A 20,815-nucleotide genomic window follows, 5' to 3' on the forward strand; every position below is an offset into this window, starting at 1 on the left:
ACATAAAATAAAAATAAATACATCTTTAAAAAGAAAGAAGATTGTAAAAGAATAAGAATTATCTCCGGGCTGGAGAGATGGCTCAGTGGTTAAGAGCACTGACTGCTCTTCCAGAGGTCCTGAGTTCAATTCCCAGCAACCACATGGTGGTGGCTCACAACCATCTGTCATGAGAACCGATGCACTCTTCTCGTGTGTCTGAAGACAGCTACAGTGTACTCATATAAGTAAAATAAATAAATCTTTAAAAAAAAAAAAAGAATTATCTCATTACTAAGCTAGAAAGAACTGTGGGGTTGAAAACCTAACTACCTGTCTCCTGCCAGGCCCCTTGTGCAGTGTGTTCCAGACACCTAGATGGCTCCTCTGTCCGCTGTGGCCACTCCACCTCCATACATCACTGTTACCACCCCACCCCCAGCCTGTCAGTCTCTCCCCCAAGCCCCTCCCCCACCAGCCTTCCTAACCAAACTGTAGTGCTTGTCACACCTTGTACCTTTCCTTTGTCAGAAACTGCTTTTCTGCCTTTCATGCCTGATACCTGCTATTGCCCTTATCCAGAACCTTGAACAGACCTCAGAGGTCAGGAATCATGTCTGAATAGTAACCTTCCACCCAGAGCTGTATGCCGGATGGAAGAGATCACTGAAATGAATTAAATTCATCAAAGTCATCATACCTCATGATTCTAGTCAACCCCAATACTTCTCTCAAAGCTGCTCAGGGCTCTCTGGAGATCTGGGTTTTCTAGGGCAAACCAAGACTGTCTGATGACAGTGATTGACAGGACAGAAAAGCATGTCAAGAAGAAATGCATCTGGGAGGATGAAATTAAACAGAATTAAGAGAGAGGAACCACTTTCAGTGGTCTCCTGGAGGAGGAAGGAAGGCGGGACCATGGACCTGGATGGCCCATGTGTGGATAACTGAGGAAGCAGATGATGGTGACTGGGGTGCAAGTATTGGGACTGCTTTTCTGTCTTCTCTACTGAAGTTCACATTTGAAACGTTTTGGTGATAAAAAGATTTTAAGATGAAAGAGAAGTAAGCAGAAGCTGATATGCAGACCAAGAGGCTGTCAGGCGGAAGTATGGGAGAAGGGCTCCAGGGTGGGTCTCTCTTCCCTCGAGCCCCCTACCTCTCTGGGACAGCCCTCCAGCCCTCCACCTGATATCATTGATAGATGCAGACTTCCACATTTGGTATTGCCACCTTGGGCACTGCCTCAGGATGCTCCATAGCCTAGAACATTGCCAATGGGAACCAAAGCCTTTGGATTGGAGATCCTGTTGATCCAGTTGGTAACCTCCCCTTACAATAAGGCAAAGAATATCCCTCTAATCCTTTAAGTCACACTGAGCAGGGCCTCCACCTCCTTAAAGAAGAGTATGTTCGGGTCATGGAGCCATCTTGGTAGAAATTTCCCTACTCTGAACACAGTCCTAGGAGAGTGTAGAGCAGTGTAGACTGGCAGCCACCCAGAATAGTTACATTCTAAATAAGGCCTTAGGGCGTCCTCTTCTATGTCTGGTGACTCCCTTGTAAGTCACAGTGACAAATAGAAAATCTAATACGCTTTTTGCAGCCAGGTGTCCATATGAAACACAGCTCTCACCTGAAAGGGAAAAAGAGCCAGTTTATTCTGTGTCCAATAGGAGTGAGCATGTCCCAGCAAGAGGGATTCAGGCTGCCCTAACAACATGTCCCAGTGTGGAAACCGTTACCTGAACTACTGTCATCACAGAACAAATGACAGTTGTGAATTAAGGCATCTACAGGAACTAATGGCAGGAGCATGATCTAAGCAGGTCACAGCAAAGCAGGAAAACCACCGTAGGACTTCAATGTTGTCATGTGATAGTCTTAATTTTTTTTTTTTTTTTTTTTTTTTTTTTTTGTAGAAGCTAGTAGTTTGCCTGACCGTCAAAAGGATTTTAGGTCAGACATGGAGCTGGGCAATGGACAATGGACTAAAGATAACCCAAGATAATTTGGCTCTGGAACTGCAATATTTCAACTATTCATAATCAGGGAAATTCTAACCAGGCAAACATTTGAAATCTTCAGCATAGATGTGCTCCTCCTCCCTAGGAACATCCCACGAAATCTACAGAATACTGTATTGATTGAATACTCAAATACTCAAGTCATCCCAGAACATTTGTAACACACATACCTATTTGGCTCAACTAGCTAATAGATAGCCAAGCCTGAGACTCCCCTAGTAAAGAACAAAAGCCAGTCTCAGTCTCTCTCTCTCTCTCTCTCTCTCTCTCTCTCTCTCTCTCTCTCTCTCGCACACGCACATGTTGTGTGTGTGTGTTGCATGTATCTTACCTACCTCCTGCTAAAAGGAGGCCATTTGTAATGTAGATGAGGTCAGTGCCCCTCTCCCAGTGTTGACAGACAAGAGGAAGATTCCAGGGAGAAATGCCACAGCAACGAGTGAATATAAATGATGTTTTTCCACTCTGTGCTTGGAAAATGCCTTTTGTAGGAGAATCTCAAAGCACTCCAGGAAGCAAGGCTTTGACAGACGCTTTCAGCCAGGGTCACTGTGAATGGTCAGAGCTTCTGGAGTCACTTGTGATGAGAAAGAATAACCATCCAAGACTTTAAAATGCAATCTTGCCTTCTGGGTAGTAAACAAACGTGTGCAGATGGATAATGACATCTGTGGATTCTGGCTCCATTTCCCAGAGAGAGAAAAATGTAAATAAATATGTAAAAAAAACTGTCATATGTGGATAACAGTCACAGTTCAGGCAGCGGCAGCCATCCTGCATGGCGTTCAAAAGCAATGGGTCTTGTCGGTGGGGTCCTCGTGACTGTGTGACCCTGAGAACAGGAACCACATCTCTTCAGTGCCTGAGGGAAGATAATCAGATGATGTTATGATAGGTTAGAGGCCCAGGCTGTGGTCATTTTGTTGCCCCCGTTGAATGCCTCATTGTAAATATCTAATAGCTGAAGGATTCATTCGGGTCTAGAAAGCCGCACCCTTAGCTGGGAAGGAGGGAAAGTGGGGGTTGCAGCATTGTTGACTGGCACACTCATCAGGTGGTGCGCTGGGCAATTTTTCCTCATTTGTCTATGTGCTGTGTAAATAGCTGCTTTTGGGCTTCAGCCACTGATATGCTTAGAGAGCAGATGTTAGCAACTTGGAAACTATTCCCAGATTCATTTTGCGTATTGATTAGGCTTATAGGATAAATCCCAAATACTCTAAGAACACTCCTCTATAGTAAGAATTCTGGAATTTCAGTTTATTTAAAAACCACAGAAATATTTTATGTTTTCATCTTAATCCCAGTGTAGAGATATGGGGCTGCCGCAGCTGACTATGATTTGTCTTGTGCTCTAGCAGAGGCGTGGCTTTGCCAGCTGCAGATAATTTCTGCAATGGTGTGATGTTTGTAATTCTGAGACCTTTTCAGAAGTCCCTGAGAAGTGCTGGTTGTTGGTTGTTGCCGTTCAGTGGGTTTGGTTGTGGTTTGTTAGCAGTCATGCACAAAGAAGAAACAAGAAGAAAGAAATCGGATTCAGGGATCTCCATCTCTCTTTCCCCCTCGATCCTTCTTTCTCTCCTATCCAGTGATAGGGGTGAAACTTGGGGGATAAAGACTAGGAAAAAAGAAGAACCCACAGAGCAGCAAGGACCAGCTACACTCCTCCCGTAAGAAGCTGTATCTGGGTGTGGGGTGGCTACATGGGTAGAAGTCCATGCTGTGCGAGCATAAGGACCAGTGTTCAAACCTCAAGCATGCAGAGCTAGCTGGGTGTGGCTGTACCGACCCCTGCAGCTCTAATGACGCTGGGGACAGAGGAAGAAGGACTACTGAGCTTACTGGATGCCAGCCTAACCCAGATTCACTGGGAGACCCTCTCTCAAGAGAATAAGACAGAGAATGACAGAGCAGGACACCCAGTCTCCTCCTCTGAGATCCTCATGTACACACAGTCATTCTCCCAACCCCCAACCACCCAACCCCCTGAGAAACAGAGAGAGATGCAGAGACAAAGAGAGACACGGAGACAGAGAGATACACAGAGAGACACAGAGACAGAGAGGGAGAGAAAGGGGGAGGGAGGGAGAAGGAAGAAGGGAAGGAGGGAAGGAAGGAGGGGGACAGAAACAGAAAGAGAGAGCGCTAGTGGAGACAGCTTGCCCTTACAAACACTTGTCTGTATTCTGAAAGCCCATGCTGAGAGCTTGCCAAAAAATCCAAGTTCATGTATGTCTAGGAAACAAACTCATTCCAATTCGGGGGGGGGGGGGGAGGGAGAAGGTTTCCAAATGCTCTGCTTAGATGTTATTAATTTCAGAACAGAAATTAAATAATTATGAGTTCATAAATAAGGCATCAGGCAGTTGTGACCAAAGCCATCTTGCCATTACATGAGTGACTTGTACATCCAATCCTTTATTGTGCTTCAAAATTGTCTACTCTTGTCAAATTAAAGTGTGAAGCAAAGTATACCTCATTAACTTGCTAATTGTTCTTGACTTAAAGATAGCATTTAATTGCATCTAAAATAGTCTTTTAAAAGCCAGGCATGATGACACATGCCTATAAATCCAGTACATGGCAGGCAGATGCAGGGGAGTCAGGAATTCAAGGTAGTCCTTGGCTATCTAGAAAGTTTGAGGCCAGTCTGGGCTATATGAGACTATGTTTTTAAAATCCCAAATAAGTCAAATAAATAATCTAAATAAATAAAATAGATAATCTTTACAAAAGCATTAGCTTATAAACTTTTAAAACCATTCATCATTAAACATTTGTGGTGTGTGTGTATGTATGTGTTGACTATATTATATGCATGTATGTATGCATGAGTATGTGAGTCTGTGCATGCATGCAGGAGATAGAGAACAGTGGGTGCTCTGTTCTGTCATTTTCCACCTTATTCCTTTAATACAAGATCTTTTATCAAATCCTGAGCTAGCTTGGTGGCCAGCAAGCCCTTGATCCTGTTGTCTTTGCCCTCCACAACACTGTGGTTCCATGTGAGCACATGCCCAGCTTGAATTTTTATGGGGGTACTGAGACTGGAACCTAGGTCCTCATGTTCACACACCAGGTGACCCATCTCTCCAGGCCCAGTTGTTTATTTTTAAATGATTTTAGATGGCTGACCCATTTAATCTATCTAATAGATAATTAGACCTCCTTTAGATGGCCTCGGGCCTTACTGTATCAGTCTGCACTTTCTGTTGTGGCCACAAATCACACGAGGTTTTTAAACTGAGGTTTGGCTGTGTACGTTTCCATATCCTTTGGAAGCCAGCAGCCCTTGTCATGGATCAGTCACATGGGACAGAGGACTAAGTGAGTCGCTTGTTTTACATACAACGTGTTTTGTCATATATCCAGAAGACAGGCTGCCAGACTGTTGTCATAGAACAAACTTAAAACCAGGATGAATAACAGGATGGACCTGCTGGCCAGCAGGCTCTGAAGAGAGGATCTTGCAAGCAGATATGAAGTAAACAGGTAGGTTTACAGCTGACAAGATTAACCTAGGTGACCTGAGTTGGTCAACTAGTAGTATCAAAAGACACAATAAAGTATGAATAGATTTTTTTTCCCAACGCTGCCTCCTTGACCTTGTGTATCCTCTCCTCTTAAATATCCAACCTACCTAAGCCAGAGCTGCTCTGTGCTGAGAGCACCCACTGTCACTAAGGATGCAGTCTGAAACTCTTGCTTTTCTTCATCTTTTCTATCCTTTTTTCTCTTTCTTTCTTTTTTTGCCTATGCAGGTGTGTGTGTGATACGTGCCTGTTCATATATGTGTGGATGCATGTGTGCATATATATGTGCACATGTATGTGCATACATGTGGATGTCGAAGGTTGACAATCATGTGTCATCTTTGATTGTTCTTTACCTTATATATTGGCTCAGCATCTCTGGCTGTCCCGGGAGTTTGGCAGTTTGCCCAGTCTCACTAGGCAACTTACTCAAAGGATTCCATTTCTTCTTCTTATGCAGTGGGATAACAGGCAGAGTAGCTCAGCTGCCTGGCTTTTATGTGGGCTCTGTGTCTCTGAACTCAGGTCCTCGCGCTTGTACAGTAAGTACTTTACTCACTCAGACAGCCCTCCAGTCAGATGTCTGTCTTCAGAAGCGCTCCCTGTCAGGCTGAAATCCTTTTGAGCAGCAGTCGTTGCTTGAACACCACCTTTATCGTGAACGGACAGATGAAATCTGTTGGGGAAATTTTCTCTAAGTAGTTTCCTAATGACAGCTACGTGTTGTCATTGACCAGATGAGAAAATGTGGAGCACTCTGGGAAAAAAAAAAAGAGTAACTCACTCTCAAGCTTGACAGCTCTCATTAGTGGTTTGTCACTGAGGACCTGTGACCTCTGTGTGTAATAGGAGCTGCTTCAAGGTCATTCCTTACCCCACTACACACCTGCAAAGAAGAGTCCTGAAAAGCCTGGTTTTGCCATTTTGTTTAATCTTGCTAGTGCCATCCAACAGCCTTTGTTTGTGACATGTGGTGTAGTGGTCGCTGAAATCCAATGTTCCGCCTCGAGAGAAGCCTTGTTCTTCCCAACCTCATGAATGTAACAGCTGGTCATGTGATCTTTGTTGTTGTTGTTGTTAAAACAAAGCAAAAGGCAGGAGTGTTTGTCAAGGACCAAAGGCTTTCAGGACTAGCAGCCAGGTACTGGATACAGATGACATGGACTAGCGGAATTCAAGGGCTGCATGGGGTATATTTACAATAAATATTTGGTATATTCTCACTCTACAAGTGTTTCTAATATTCATCTGAAATTTAGTTTTGACTTACTGTCCTATTGTTTGCCTAGCAACCTTCATAAGCAACAAGCACTGCTTTCATTGCATATGGAGTCAGATTGCCTGGTACAAACGACACTGACCAGGGCCCAAGGAAGGGCACACATTTAGTATACTTCGTTTTGTAGGATGCCAGGACTCTTTCTGCAACCCGGGAACTGCCTGTGGAGGTCACTGTCCTAAGTTGTGGTTTATAGGCCAATGTGTTCTACAATCAGCAATCTGATTAAAAATGTAGAGTTCTTGGGCTAACCCAGAGACACTGATTTCAAAACTGATGGTGGCTTAAGAGTCTGCTGTTTCAGCCAGCTATTATGAAACAAATTCAGGTTCTATCTGAGCATAGTGGCCCAGCACTGGAAAGGCTGAGGCAAGAGCATCATGGGTTCTAGGCCAGCATAGGCTGTGTAGGGAAATCCTAAGAAACAACAAAAACAGTGAAACTCTACAGGCCTACATTAGCAGCACAACCTTTATAGAGACACCTGATAGTGGACCTGAACACTCGCCCAGCTTTGCTTCTAGGGAAGACTGCATGTCTTTCAGTGACACAATTCTGTTTGTCTTTCTGGGCCAGGCTATTCTCTTTAAAGAAGGAAGAGGTGGGTTCTGATCATCTTAAATCCAACTTCCAGTTTTGAGCATAGCCACGAGTCAGAAGCTCATGGCTTCCAGTGTTCGGCAAGCAGAAAGTGATGTTGGCTACATGTAAGACCCAAGGTAAGCTGAGGCCCACATTTGGAAACATTACTGAGTGTAAAGTCTCGAAAGTCAGCAGCCTCCACTAGAGAAGTTGCAGAACAACTCCAAGTGCACTGAGTTCCCCCCATTAGACCCAGCAGCACCCTCAACTGCTCCCATCCCTCCTACTGAATTTCCCCATTAGACCCAGCAGCACCCCAACCACTCCCACCCCCTCATACAGTTCTCTTTCTATAAAGGTTTTATAGAGGATTCCTAACTCTGTTTCAAGAAGTACTGGACAAGCATGAGTCAGTTCATGGCAACTCTTCCAGTGAAAGCATCCTGCAGGCATGGGTAGCATCATGGCAACGCACCTTTAATTTGAAGGGATCTAGGATCCGCAGGGTTACTGTGGAACAGGGCCTATTTTGATGATGGGGCGCTAATGAGGAGACTGAGAGAACCACAGAGAACCTCAAGAGCCTGGAGCCGCAGACTGAAAGAAGGAAGACATAGTGAAAGCAGTCCTGAGAAGCCTCCCTGAGGTTGGAGCATAACAATAACAATGAGGACTGAGGTGACTTCCTTGAGATGTGAGTATTGAAATAGCAGCAGGTATCAGAATAAAAGGTTAACTTCCAAAATAAACAAACAAACAAACTATCAGTCTTTTAAAAAATAAAAACAATGAAAATCCAAAAAGTTTACTTCTAAAAGAATTTAATGTTGTCTTTGCTACAAGACTTCTCTGGGAGACTGGAGAGATGGCTCAGCGGTTAAGACTGTTCTTCCAGAGGTCCTGAGTTCGATTCCCAGCAACCACATGGTGACTCACAACCATCTGTAATGGGATCTGATGCCTTTTTTTGGTGTGTCTGAAGACAGCAACAGTGTACTCAAATATATAAAATAAATGTTTTTAAAAAACATTCAGTCTTTTAAAAAATAAAAACAATGAAAATCCAAAAAGTTTACTTCTAAAAGAATTTAATGTTGTCTTTGCTACAAGACTTCTCTGGGAGACTGGAGAGATGGCTCAGCGGTTAAGACTGTTCTTCCAGAGGTCCTGAGTTCGATTCCCAGCAACCACATGGTGACTCACAACCATCTGTAATGGGATCTGATGCCTTTTTTTGGTGTGTCTGAAGACAGCAACAGTGTACTCAAATATATAAAATAAATGTTTTTAAAAAACATTGGGTAGCAAACTTACTTTACTATCTGAATAGTGTTTCATGTTCAGTGGGGGTCTGGAGAGATGGCTCAATGGTTAAGAGCATTTGTTGCTCTTTAGACAGACTTAAGTTCAGTTCCCAGCACTCACATGGCTATCCACAGCCATCTGTAACCCCAGGTCCAGCAGATATGACACCCACTTCTGTCCTTTAAGAGCACCAGACATACACATGGTGCACACACACACACACACACACACACACACACACACAGATAAAACACTAACACACATAAAAAAAATCTAAGAAAACCTAGTGTTTAATGATCCCACTTTTGAAGGTACATTGGGTTTTTCCCCCCAAAACAATATAAAAATACTGAGTGCTACAAATAACTAAATACTGGGTCTCACTGTGCATCTTTGCATGGAAATCATTACATATCTGAGGCTGATATTGAGCTCAGAGGTCTGGCTGCCTCTGCTTCCAGAGTGCTGGGATTAAAAGCATGTATTACCACACCTGGCAACTAAATCAATTTATTACTGGCTAGCATTTCCCTGAGAGACTCCTGCAAGCCGAGGGAAATTTTGCAAACTAAGAAGCTCTAGCTAACAAACCATTTCAGAATGGTACAAACCATGCATCAATATTAACCTCAATAATTAATGACACTGGCACTGTACTACGTTGGGGCTATTTGTAAGACATTTTAAGTCTGGATTTTAAGTATTAAAATATTTTTGAGTGAACAACATTGTTTTTGTGTTTCCAACATTTTGAAAGCATTTAAAAAACCCGACAGCACTCTCAATTTCCCCTACATTGCCTAAGGGCTTAAACAGCTCTGTTGGCAGATACAGAGCCTGCTGTTGGTGAAACCGAGGTGATCAGACAGGACATAGTCCAAAGGCGGAAAGGGAGGCAGATACAAATGTCATTTTCTTGTGTGTGACAAATACAGGATAAAGCTATACAAGCATAAGGGACCAAAGGGTGGGTGTGTGTGTGTGCGCGCGCGAAGAGAAAGTGGGGGTTGTCAGGAAGGACTTACTAAAGTGACCTGAGATGAATCTACAAGATGAGCAGGGCTAAGCCAGGTAATGCAGAGAATGGTATTCTAAGCAGAAGAAAAGCACCAGTAACTTGGTGCTGCGGTAACAGGTAACACATAGTAAGTTAGACATCCACTCAACATGTGTGTCCTAAGCAAAGAGGCCATGAAGCACTAAGACAGGAAACTCAAGAGCCCAAAGCTGACACAACTGTCGGGGACAGAGACCATCCCTAGGGGGCATAAGTCAGGCAAAGTATGGCACAGTTCAAAAAAGAGCATGTGTTCTTGTCCTAAGGTTTAAATTACAGGAGGAGTGATCTGTTCCCTCACAACATCGGATTTCAATCACTTACATTAGAGGCAGCGATGATAACTTTTAAAAGCCTACAGCATGTGTTTGATTATGGGGGAAAAAGCTCTTAGAGCTGGAGGAATGTATAAACTTTATGTAACCCAGATGTGCCTGCCTTCTCCAGGCCTCAGGGATCACTCTTCTCTCCCAACTAAATTAGTCCCTGCCTGTGTGTGGCTTTCAAAAACCTAGCCCCTGGCCAGGCCCCCCTCCAAAAGTCCTGGGAGGCCTGACTGCCTGGCTGAGCCCTGAGTTCCCATGAGCCCCTAGGTGTTGTCAGCCTCTTTTTCTGTATACCAAGTTCTCAGCTCTGCTTCATTCATTTCTGCCTCTTTGTAGGATATTAGTAGCACACTTTCCTACTAAACATCATTAAAAAGGGTCCAAATGTTAACATGTCAAGGAAATAATGTGCAATATCTGAGTCCTGAAGAAAAAATATCACTGCCTCAGTAAATTCTCACTGATACACTGCTATATAATAAATGACAAAACTGTAAGATTATCAGAACTTATATTTGTAAAAGTATTAATAAAATTAATTATAAAACAAGAAAGAATAATAGGAAAATGTTAAAGATTAAATGTAGAATCATTTCTTTCTTACATATATCTGCTCATTTAGAGACACGAAAACAACCAGAGACTTGATGGATTTTTAAATTGGGACCATATTACGTTTTAAATATTTGATTATCATTTAACATATTATGATGTGCAATTTAGATTTTTAAAAGTATTCCTGTAAAATGAGTTAATGGATGGACAGGGCTTATTTTTAAGTACTCAAAGTAAGTTTAATCTTTTTGTGTTAGTTACATAAGTTTTATTCAGATCTCTATATTATTACTGTGTCTGTGCCCATGTGTTCACGCCATAGGACATGTGATGGCCAGAGGGGAGCTTTCCAGAGTCAGTTCTCTCTTTCTACAGTGGATTCCAGGGATGACATGGAACTCGGGACATCAAGTTTGTTTGGCAGGAGCTTTTACCTGATTAGCTTCCTGGTCTCTAATGTAATAAAATAACAAAAATGGAAAAACAAAAACAAAAAAACCCAAAAGAAACAAAAACTGTAAAATATAGTTTTTTTTTTTTAAAAAAATCACAAGACATGCTTTAAGGTAAATATCTGCAAAATATGCACCAAAAAGTTAATTCATAAAAAATGTCTTGTTTTACTGGAAAACAATTTGCAGACTGCATCTGCTTTCTCCAAGGATTCCCAAAGTTGCAGTTACTGTGTTTTCAGAGCCTAAGGAAAAATTATAACCTGGCATGGCCAAATAACTGCAAAGGCTGAAAACACTTAAAACTGAAAACGTAATACCTCAGGGCTGGAGAGATGGCTCAGCAATTAGGAGCACTTTGGGCTCTTGCAGAGGATCCCGTTCAGAGGTGGGCACCCACAGCCCACAATTCCCAACTGCCTGGAACTCTAGTTCCAGGAGATCTGACGCCCTCTTCTGGCTTCTGAGGGTACTGCATGCACACACGCAGTCAAAACACTCAAACACACAAACATTTCCTCCCAAACTCAATACCTCGTCATAAAACAAAACCTTTTACCTCAAAAACATTTTTAATGAGGAATGTGGCCCAGTTTGTCTGTTATTAGGTGCAGAGTGGAAATGTAGCTCCGAGTGCTTGCCTAGCTTACACGAAGCCCTGGTTTCCATCCTAAGGCAGGCATAAACCCCAGCATTAGGGAGCTGGAGGCAGAATACGAAGTTCAAGGTCACCCTCCGCCACACAGCGAGTTCGAGGCCAGCTCGGGCTGCATGGGACCCTGCCTCGAAAACTATTAAACAGACTGATGACTTTTCTCTCCTTGCTTCGGGGAGAAACGCGGGCTCTTGGCCCTCCAGCCCCACTGATCTGAAGGTGCTAAGACGGAGAGAGAGCGGCCGCCCGTTGACGCCACTGGCTCTGATTACGCGAGTAGCCGAGGCGACGCCTCCCCAACCCAGCCACCCTGATTTTGACTCAAGTCCTAAGAACTGTTTGCCAACAAAGACCGGCCACGAGCGAGGGGGAGGAGCCCCGGAGTCGTCTCTCGCGAGAAGTGGCCGCCCCAATGGTGTGACAGGAGCGGGCGTGCGGCAGCTCCGGCCCCGACCGCGAAGGAGGAGCTAGAGCCGGAGGACGAGCTGGACCTTTGGGCAAACCTCGCGAGATTTGATCGCGTTACCTAGATTCCCTTCCTGTCAGCCGCCGGAAGTGCGAGCCGCTGAGCGTCCGAGTCTCTCGCTCTGAGGTTCTCCTGCGACTCTGGGCCCGCGTTCCTGTCGCCGACTCCAGGGCTCGCGCGTCTGGTCGCCTCCCCAGAGTCGGAAATGATGGGGGACCCCAAGGAAGCAGGAGCCGAGGCTTCTCCTTCAGGGACGGCCGCCCGAGGAGGGCTCAGCCTCCTATCCCAGACGGAGTCCGAGGAGCCTTCTGCACAGGTGAGAGTCGGCGGCGGAGCGCGACCTGCAGGGATTTCGGGGTTTGTGGGCCTGGGAGGGCAATCATGGAGCGTCTGGAACTGTCTTCCACGCCTCCTTGGCACCTCTAGTACAGAATGAGTCACCAGGCGTGCTTGTCGTCGCGTCTGCAGGTGTTTGCTTGCAATGCAGAGACGCCTGGCTTCCCACTCGGCGCCAATTGACGGGCTATAGAGTGTGCCACAGTCCTCCGAAGGCAGGGGAAAGCGGGACAGTGCCAGGGAGGCCCTCGCCGAAACCTTAGCTGAGCTGATTCGTAAAAGGCACAGAGAATTTGCAAAGCCTAAAAGGGTTCTCGAAGGAGATTCGAGTAGTGTGAGTCCAGACTCTGAGCATGCTTGGAGTGTAGGCTATGGAGCTCATTTAGAATGGTGTTAGCATGAGCTTCCAGGTCGGTCGCTTTATGTTTGGTAAAATAAACACGAGCCAGTATCTTCCTACAAATGACTTTGTAGTTGACTTTTGCTCCATTAAAATATTCCATTCGAACCGTACAGACGTCTTGCTCATTTTGCGTGCAGTTAACACGACACAATTGAGCGCACTTGATTCAACATTTTATATGACTCATCATACTGGGTTGAGTCATGGCTGGTGTAGAACTGGTTATCCAGACCAGTCAGGCTGGCCTTAGACCTTGCACTGGCCCTTGTCCGTCTGTCTCCACAGTGCTGGAAGTACTACGTGTTTGCAGCTACTGTGCCCAGATTTTTAAAAAGCAGGTTGGCCTTTATCCGCTTCTTGATTGATCCTTTTCTTTTTTAAGTTTCATGAAAAACAGGTAGGTAAGCATAATTTAAGCTTGTTTATTAAATGTTAGAGCTGACACGCAGTGGAGGCTCCTTGCAAATCCTGATTTGGTGGGTTCTTGGTTCGTTTCTCTGAAGGGGAGATTGTCATTCCTGGCAGTGTTCATCAAAGCTTTATTCCATATGTTAATTAGGGGTCAGCTTTATTTCTTGGAGGCAGTGAAGTGAAAAGCCGAGCCGTGGTGAAGTACTCTTCTGCCCCTCCTCGAACAGCATTTGCACGTCTCGAAGAGAAAACAGACTTGAAACTCCCACCTGCCAACTGGTTACGAGAGAGTGCCAAATTAGGACCAGCAGGAACTACCATTCTTGGCAATAGTAAGAAAAGCAAGCCGTTTTCGAGGTAAATTTTAATCACTGGCGTTCCTTTCCCTCCCTCTCAACCCCAGCTTGAAGCTGTTAAAGCTGCTTTGCAGTTCAGTTTGAAATGCACGTTAACTTGCTCAGATGTTTTAAATCAAAGAATATGGTTGTCATTCAAAGTCCATGGTACAGTAAGAAGATAGCAGAGTTACATGCTTTCTCCAGGTCTGCAGCACGTCACTATAACATGTATCCACGTTGACTGCTACTCAGTTGTTTTAGCCTTTTGTGTATGCTTTGATGTGTACAAGTAGAGTGGCCTGTGAGGAGCAAGACTTAAGCCACTACTTGCTTGCCCTTTGGAGTGTTTATTAGATGACGATGGAGTATCTGAAAAAGCTTGAAGTTTAAAACCCCACATGCTTTGTAACCTATACCCTTAACCCACACTGGAAATTCTCCTGGTAGTTTTTAAAGTTGAGAGTATATGGGAGACTTATGCTGTGTCCATATTCTTGGAGGCTGTTAACTGTGTTTTCTTTTTCTTCCTTTGAATGATTGGACTTAAAACATTTTCAAATAACCTACCTAGAAAGAGCCACAAGTGCATTAATACTCTATGAGCTAGTTATCCTGATGCCTCAAGAGGTAATAAATAGCTTTGTTTACAAGTTGGTTGTTTGTAGCATTTGTGGTATTGTGAAAAGTCTGAAAGTGACCATATGTTTCTACTATTTTAAAAATGGCTTAATTATATTAAATGTGGTGAGTTGGTTTCAGTAGTTTTGTTGACTATATAAACACTTGGCTAGATGATTTTTCTCTTGTATTTTTCACAACATCTTTTAAGATAAACATTATTAACTGTTTACACATGCGGAATCAAGCTTAACCTAGTTACCCAAAGCAGATAGAAAATCATACAATCATGTGCAACATGCAGTCCTAGGTAAATGTCCTGACTCTGCCACCTACTAATGGGAAAATGTTGCCTTTTCAAGCTTATAGATTGCATAGATGAACTTCATATGGTGATTTGAAATGAGTTAGGTGATTACCAGTTTTTCATTTCATTTTCTCTTTATAGCTGAGTTGATTTTAGGTACAATTTTTTTCTTTTAGTGATGTTATATCTATATATGTTTATTTATATATTTGGGTATATACATATGTCTATATATGTTAATCATATCTTTCTCATTTTTCTCATATGTAAAATAAAATCTTGATTACATCAAAGAGATTAAGGGTTTATGCTAACACTGCTTTTCACGGTTCTTACTGTTTCACTAAGTTGAAGATGCATTTTTTTAGATGTGCCTTCTTTTATGTGCACATAGAAGAACTGAGTAGTAGGCAGCCAGATAGCAGTGGGCATCTCGATTTCCAAGTGTAAGATGTAGCTGTGCATGTCCTAGAAGCAGTGAACTTTATACTCTGTTCAGCTTTCCTCCTGTGGCCTCTTCCTTCCATAGTTTCGGCATGGCCTATGACTTCATTGACTCAGTAGGAAACGATGTGGATGTCGTCTCGGACTCAGAAGTAAGTGTTACTCAGTGTGACTCTGGGATATGCAATGCTGGGCTGCGGCAGGTGTGTGTGTGGGAGGTGTTAAACCAAGTTTTGTTTTACAGCCTTGCTATCAGCAATGCAGTAAGGCGAAGTTACATGATTATTTAATGCCTTTGTTTGTTTTAAAAATATTTTTTATCTCCTTTAAGAGGAGGGGATAATTCCAGAATAGTGAGAATGATAAAAAACATGAGTATTGTTGGTTGTATTTTAACAGTAATAATTGAAACATAATATATTGGGAGTTATTCTGTGTATATTACCAATTGAGAGTTAAAAATGATATTCTAGTAGCTGTTGATCCTTGATTAGTATCAGCATGTCTCCATTCATTCTTGTAAAAAGGAATTCTCTTGTAAAAGTGTTGGGTGCACTTACATTGATAGTATAACTCAGAGTTTAAAGTTCTGTCCTCCATGTGATTATTCTTATGGAAAGTCTAGTTTAAAGAAATGAGACTTATTAAGCTTCAAATTGAATGAAATTAAAATCCGTAAGATTCTGGGTCATACTAATGGGGCCTTTCTAAACTTTTTTTAAGAACATAAAAAAGCTCCTGAAGATTCCCTACAGCAAGTCCCATGTAAGCATGGCTGTCCACCGCATAGGAAGGACCCTCTTATTAGATGAACTGGATATCCAGGAACTCTTTATGAGGTCATCTCAGGTAATTGATGCAAAAATCATTTAGAAAAGCACTTCTTAATAGTTAAGGAGCTATGCAAGTATGATTTTGTTTTAAGGAAATGCTAAAGTAGGGCTAAGAGCACTTGCCGGGCAAGCATAAGGACCTGAGTCAGATTCCCAGACCTTGTATAAGAAGTGGAGCATAGGCATGCAGGCCTGTAACCCCATTGCTGTTGGAAGCTGGAGATAGGATTGCTGGGGCTTGTTAGCTTGGCAGGAACCGGGCGGAGAATGACAAGACAAGCTTCGGATACAGCGAGATAGATGGTGGTAGAGCAGAATACCTGACAACCTCATCTGACCTCAGACCTCGCCTGCCCATCAGAACACATCATACATACATATTCATACTTATACAATTTTTTAATGCCAAAATGGAATTGTGACTGAGTACTTTAGCAATAAAAAATTGAAGTGTTTCATCAAAGATTTAAAATAATGGAAGGCTTTATTAAAGAAAAAATCTGGTCATGGTTGGTGGTGATTAGGAGAGAGAAACAAGTGTGAATTTCTGCATTCAAGGCCAGCCTAGTCTATGTAAAGAGTTCCAGGACAGCTCTGGCTATATAGAGAGACCGTATTTTTTTTTTAAAGGAAAAGAACAGAGAAGACCATTTTAGGTGGATGATGTACACATCTGTGAACCACATGCATGCCTAGTACGTAGGGAGGCCAGATGAGGGTGTTGGATCCTACATTACATAGGTACTGGGAACCAAACCCAGGTCGTCTGGAAGATCAGTCAGTACTCTTAACCACTGAGCTATCTCTCCAGCAACTCCCCACCCCCTTTTATTGATCTTTAAAACTAAGAAAAAGGATGAAGTCAATTTTTAAAAGAGAGGATTGTTAAATCTGTGAAATAAAGGAACTAATTGGATTTTTGAAAAACATTTTAATGTTTATTATAGAAACATGGCTGGCTAAAATGTAAACAATGTTAAAGAACTATTCCTATGAGTATAACTGATTATATTGGTTGATTTCTAGTGTCTCAAGCCATTGGTCAGCAGATGTTTTCCTCCAGGTGTTAAGGACAGTTTTGACTTCTCTAGGCTTACTTCATGTTTGCGCTTACTTTCATGGGCTGCTAACAAGTAGTTGATGGTTCTGCCTATCTATACTAACTTTTAAAGAATATTCCTACACAGCATTGTTTTTGTTTGAATCTGACTTCATGCATGATAGACAAGTGTTCTGCCACTGAGCTATACCTACACACACCTCTCTCCCTAGACAGGGTCTTGGCCCAGGCTGGCCTCCAACTCAGCTTTGTAGTTCACCCAGGTCTTAAATTTGTAATTCACCGGCTTCAGCCTCTAGGTAGCTGGAATGACAGACTTGCCCACCAGTCCTAACTTCTCCAGTGGTTTGATAACAAAAAATAAGTTACAGGTGATTGATAAGAAAGATAGTTTTTCTTTGGAAAACAACACAGTGTAGTGTGTGTGTTCGTGTCCTTTGTCAGATCTTGGGGTATGACAGTGAACAAGTCACAGCCCTTGCTCCTTAGTTCAGGTTGATTGTTGAGGCATCCATAGATACTTTGAACAAAGTATAAAAGGAGGGCCTACCTAGGCAGCTAGGAAGATACTATAGGAAAGGATTTCCTCTCCAGGCCTGGCTTAGAAGTGAAAGGTAGGAGATTCTTAGAAGAGGTGTGAATTGGTTGCAGAAGGACCAATGTGTTCCATAAGTGCATGCTTACGAATCAGTCTGTAGGAATGTAAGATCTCCTTTTAGATGAGAGCATTGGATGAGTAAGAGTTGGTGTCTTGTCAGAGTGATAAAACACCCAGGAGAGCAACAGGAAGGACATGAGGGTTGTTGTGCTGTGGGTTCAGAAGTTCCACCCTATCACAGCACAACTGCTTTGAGCTAGGGTGAGATTCTGCTTCCCTCATGGTGACCAAAAAGCAAAGAGAAAAAGAAGGGACCAGGAACCTAGTATCCCGTCTAGGGCACACCTCCAGTGACCTAACTTCCTTCCACTAAGCTCTACCTCCTAGAGGTTCCTCCATATCTTAGAAACACCACTGGCTGTGGGCTGAGCTTTCAACACACTTTGTCCAATACTCATCACATGTGTGCATATTCGGTAATGTCTCGTATTATTCAGACTGGTGATTGGACATGGTTGAAAGAGTTCTATCAAAGACTGATCGATCAGAAGTGGCAGAGGAAGAAGAAAAGCAAGGAGCACTGGTATCAGAAGGCTATTCTTTCCAAGTTCTTGTACTACAGGTATTTGACTACTGTTTATTTTAAGAAAAATATCAGATCTGTCTGAAAATTTATAAACAGTTTGAATAGAGTAAAATTAGGAATTCAAGTTATTTTGTCAACACTTATTTTTGTTGTGTTTCTTATAGACAAGATGTATGCTTGGTTATAGAATCTAGTTTATACAAACGGGTAGACTGTAATATAAATGTGATCACTTTTTTCCCCTCCATTTCTGATTGTCCAGCATCAATGGTGATGGAGCTGCTCAGCCTGTCCCATCTCCTGCAGAACAACAAGAATCATCTAGTTCTGATCAGACACATGAGTCTGAAGGGGCTTCCTGGCCTGCTCCGTTTGAAATGCCTTCTTCAGTTTCTGAAGATCCCAGTGCTTCCAGTCAGGTTTGTTAGTCCTTGGATATTGATTCTGTGAACTCACTTAGGAAAACAGAACCTTTCTAAAAAACAGGTGATGAAGAAGTTGTGAGGAGTATTTTTTTAGCCTCATCTAAGAATTAGGGGAAAAATGCATTTAGTTTTCCAAAGTAGAATTTCCAGGAGTTAACATGAATTGTTAGATTAATTTTTTTAATTTAATAACACAAAATATTTTACTTAACTGATTTTATTTTCTTAAAATTGAGTACTATTGAATGTAACAGTAAAGTATATTTCTAACTCTAGATGTGTACTAAGTACCTGTCATACATTGAGGTGATAGGTGTACCTGTAATTTAGATTGTTCGGCCTAAAATGGATGATGTTCCCCCGGAAAATAGATTTGGTCCCACATTAATATTATATGAAGATTTACAATATTTATTTTATTTGTATGGGTATTTTGCCTACATGCACAGACCTGTGCACCACATGCATGCCTGGTATGATAGACTGTCCTGAAACGAGAGTTCCAGGCAGTTGTGAGCTGCCATGTGGGATGCTGGGAATTGAACCTAGGTCCTCTAGAGTAGTAGCAGTAAGTGTTCCTGACTGCTCAGCCATCTCTCCAGCTCATGTGAAGAAAGAATAGAATGTTATCTCATTTGTCTCATCTTCTTGGCTTCTTATTTGCATATTGTTTTTTGAGATTTTATTTATTTTTATCTTATGTATATGGGTGTGTGTCTGCCTGCATGTCTGAGTAGTACCCTGTGCGTGTCTGGTGCCTGCAGAGGCCACAAAAGAGTATTGGATCCCCTGGAACTGGAGTTAACTGACTGGGAGCTGCCGTGTTCATCCTGGGAATTGAACCAAGGCTCTGTGGAAGAGAGCCAGTGTTCTTAGCCATCTCTTCAGCCCCTAGTTACTTGTTTTTAACTTACTGTGTCTTTCATAGGATGAAATAACACTATAGATGCTAATTGTGGCATTTGCTTTTAGGAAAATACACCAAAATAAGCCCAAAGAAATAAAAGTAAAGCTTTTAACTTGGTAATTTTTTTTTTTTTTGTCTTGCTGTGTATTTTCATGTACTAAACATGATTCAGCCAGATTGGGTCAGTCTTTATACATTATAATAGACTTGTAAAAAAAAATTAACACATTTAAACTTGCCTTTATAAAAAAAATGACTAACTTGGTTTTAATTTTAGAGGTTTTAAAGTAGAGAAGACATTCTATAAAAGTACATAAATGAATTTGAGGTGTTTTGATTTATTTTTTTTCCCAAAGAGAAAATGTAAAAGGAAGGAGGTGCTTAGTATGCAAGTCACTTAGTGGTTACAGGAAGAAGTAGAGGCATACCTTCTGTATTCTTTACTTTATGTGTTTTGTTGCATGTGGTTATCTGTAACCAGAGGATTTCTTGAAACTCGGGCTACTGTGGCTAGAACAGTAGCTGGGTAGGTAAGCTAACACGGCTCTGGAGGGTCTGCACTTCATGCCAGTACCCACGTTGGGCAGCTCACAACTGTTTTAACTCCAGCTCCAGGGGAGCCTTTGTCTTCCTCTAAGTCAATAGACTAAGATAGTTTTGTGGAAGCAATAGCATGTATATGTATACATCTCGAGGCCAAAGGTATTAAAAGTTTAGAAAATGTTTCCTGGTGACAGCTGCCTAATGACTGCAAAACTGAGTGATATACTGTGCTTACCCAAAAAAATGTGGGTATTTTTCTAATGTATTCCAGACTCTGGGAAGAATGAAAGGATGGGACTACAAAGAGACCCTGTCTCAAAAAAAGAAAAAGTTTTAATATTAAAAAAAATGGGAGGACATTGGATTATACAGAGAGGGAGATAGATTTTTCTAATTTAATACCATTTAAAACATTTGGATTTGGGGTTGTTTGGTTTTGTTTGGTTTTTAGGACAGTGGTGAGAATGATGGTCAATAGACATTAATCTTCAAAAGCAGGTATGTGGCAGGCAGTGGGTTTTCACACTAATTGGAAAATTTTCTCTGGGTCTCTAGGGTTTAGGATTCTGTGAAGCTCACATAGGATATTCTCAACTGGAGACTGGAGGTGAAGGTTGTTGTTTTTTAAATTGTGGCTGAGGTGCTAGGTGTTTCAATTCAGTAGAAATATGCTGGGCCTCCAGAGAGTGGTAATCAAGCTTACCAAAAACCAAGAAATGAAAACTGATTCTTTGAAAGATCTTTAAATCTGTCTCATTTGAGATATGCATATGATTGGCTTGCAGCAGCT

General features: G+C 42.3%; 1 protein-coding gene and 1 long non-coding RNA gene across 5 annotated transcripts in view; one reads left to right on the top strand and one right to left on the bottom strand.

Annotated features, from left to right (window-relative positions):
- Window positions 1-468: 468 nt before the first annotated feature.
- Window positions 469-12,410, bottom strand: LOC143434189 (uncharacterized). The gene is made up of 4 exons (XR_013103528.1): window positions 12,277-12,410; window positions 5,896-6,296; window positions 2,342-2,868; window positions 469-1,615 (listed from the first exon to the last, which is right to left on the bottom strand). It is a non-coding gene; the product is annotated as an uncharacterized LOC143434189 (long non-coding RNA).
- Window positions 12,153-20,815, top strand: part of Edrf1 (erythroid differentiation regulatory factor 1) — a 36,872-nt gene continuing 28,209 nt past the window's right edge. For 3 of the 4 annotated variants that reach the window (XM_034505638.2, XM_034505648.2, XM_034505656.2), the window contains exons 1-6: window positions 12,288-12,532; window positions 13,515-13,723; window positions 15,159-15,225; window positions 15,797-15,922; window positions 18,062-18,186; window positions 18,413-18,569. In XM_034505638.2, coding sequence (XP_034361529.1) covers window positions 12,422-12,532; window positions 13,515-13,723; window positions 15,159-15,225; window positions 15,797-15,922; window positions 18,062-18,186; window positions 18,413-18,569 — 795 coding nt within the window. In that variant the 5' untranslated portion in view covers window positions 12,288-12,421. Of the gene's footprint in view, window positions 12,533-13,514; window positions 13,724-15,158; window positions 15,226-15,796; window positions 15,923-18,061; window positions 18,187-18,412; window positions 18,570-20,815 lie in introns of all 4 variants that reach the window. The other variant, XM_034505626.1, reaches the window with a different exon arrangement.

Source organism: Arvicanthis niloticus, chromosome 1 (genome assembly GCF_011762505.2).
Source record: "Arvicanthis niloticus isolate mArvNil1 chromosome 1, mArvNil1.pat.X, whole genome shotgun sequence".
NCBI classification, from domain to species: domain Eukaryota; kingdom Metazoa; phylum Chordata; class Mammalia; order Rodentia; family Muridae; genus Arvicanthis; species Arvicanthis niloticus.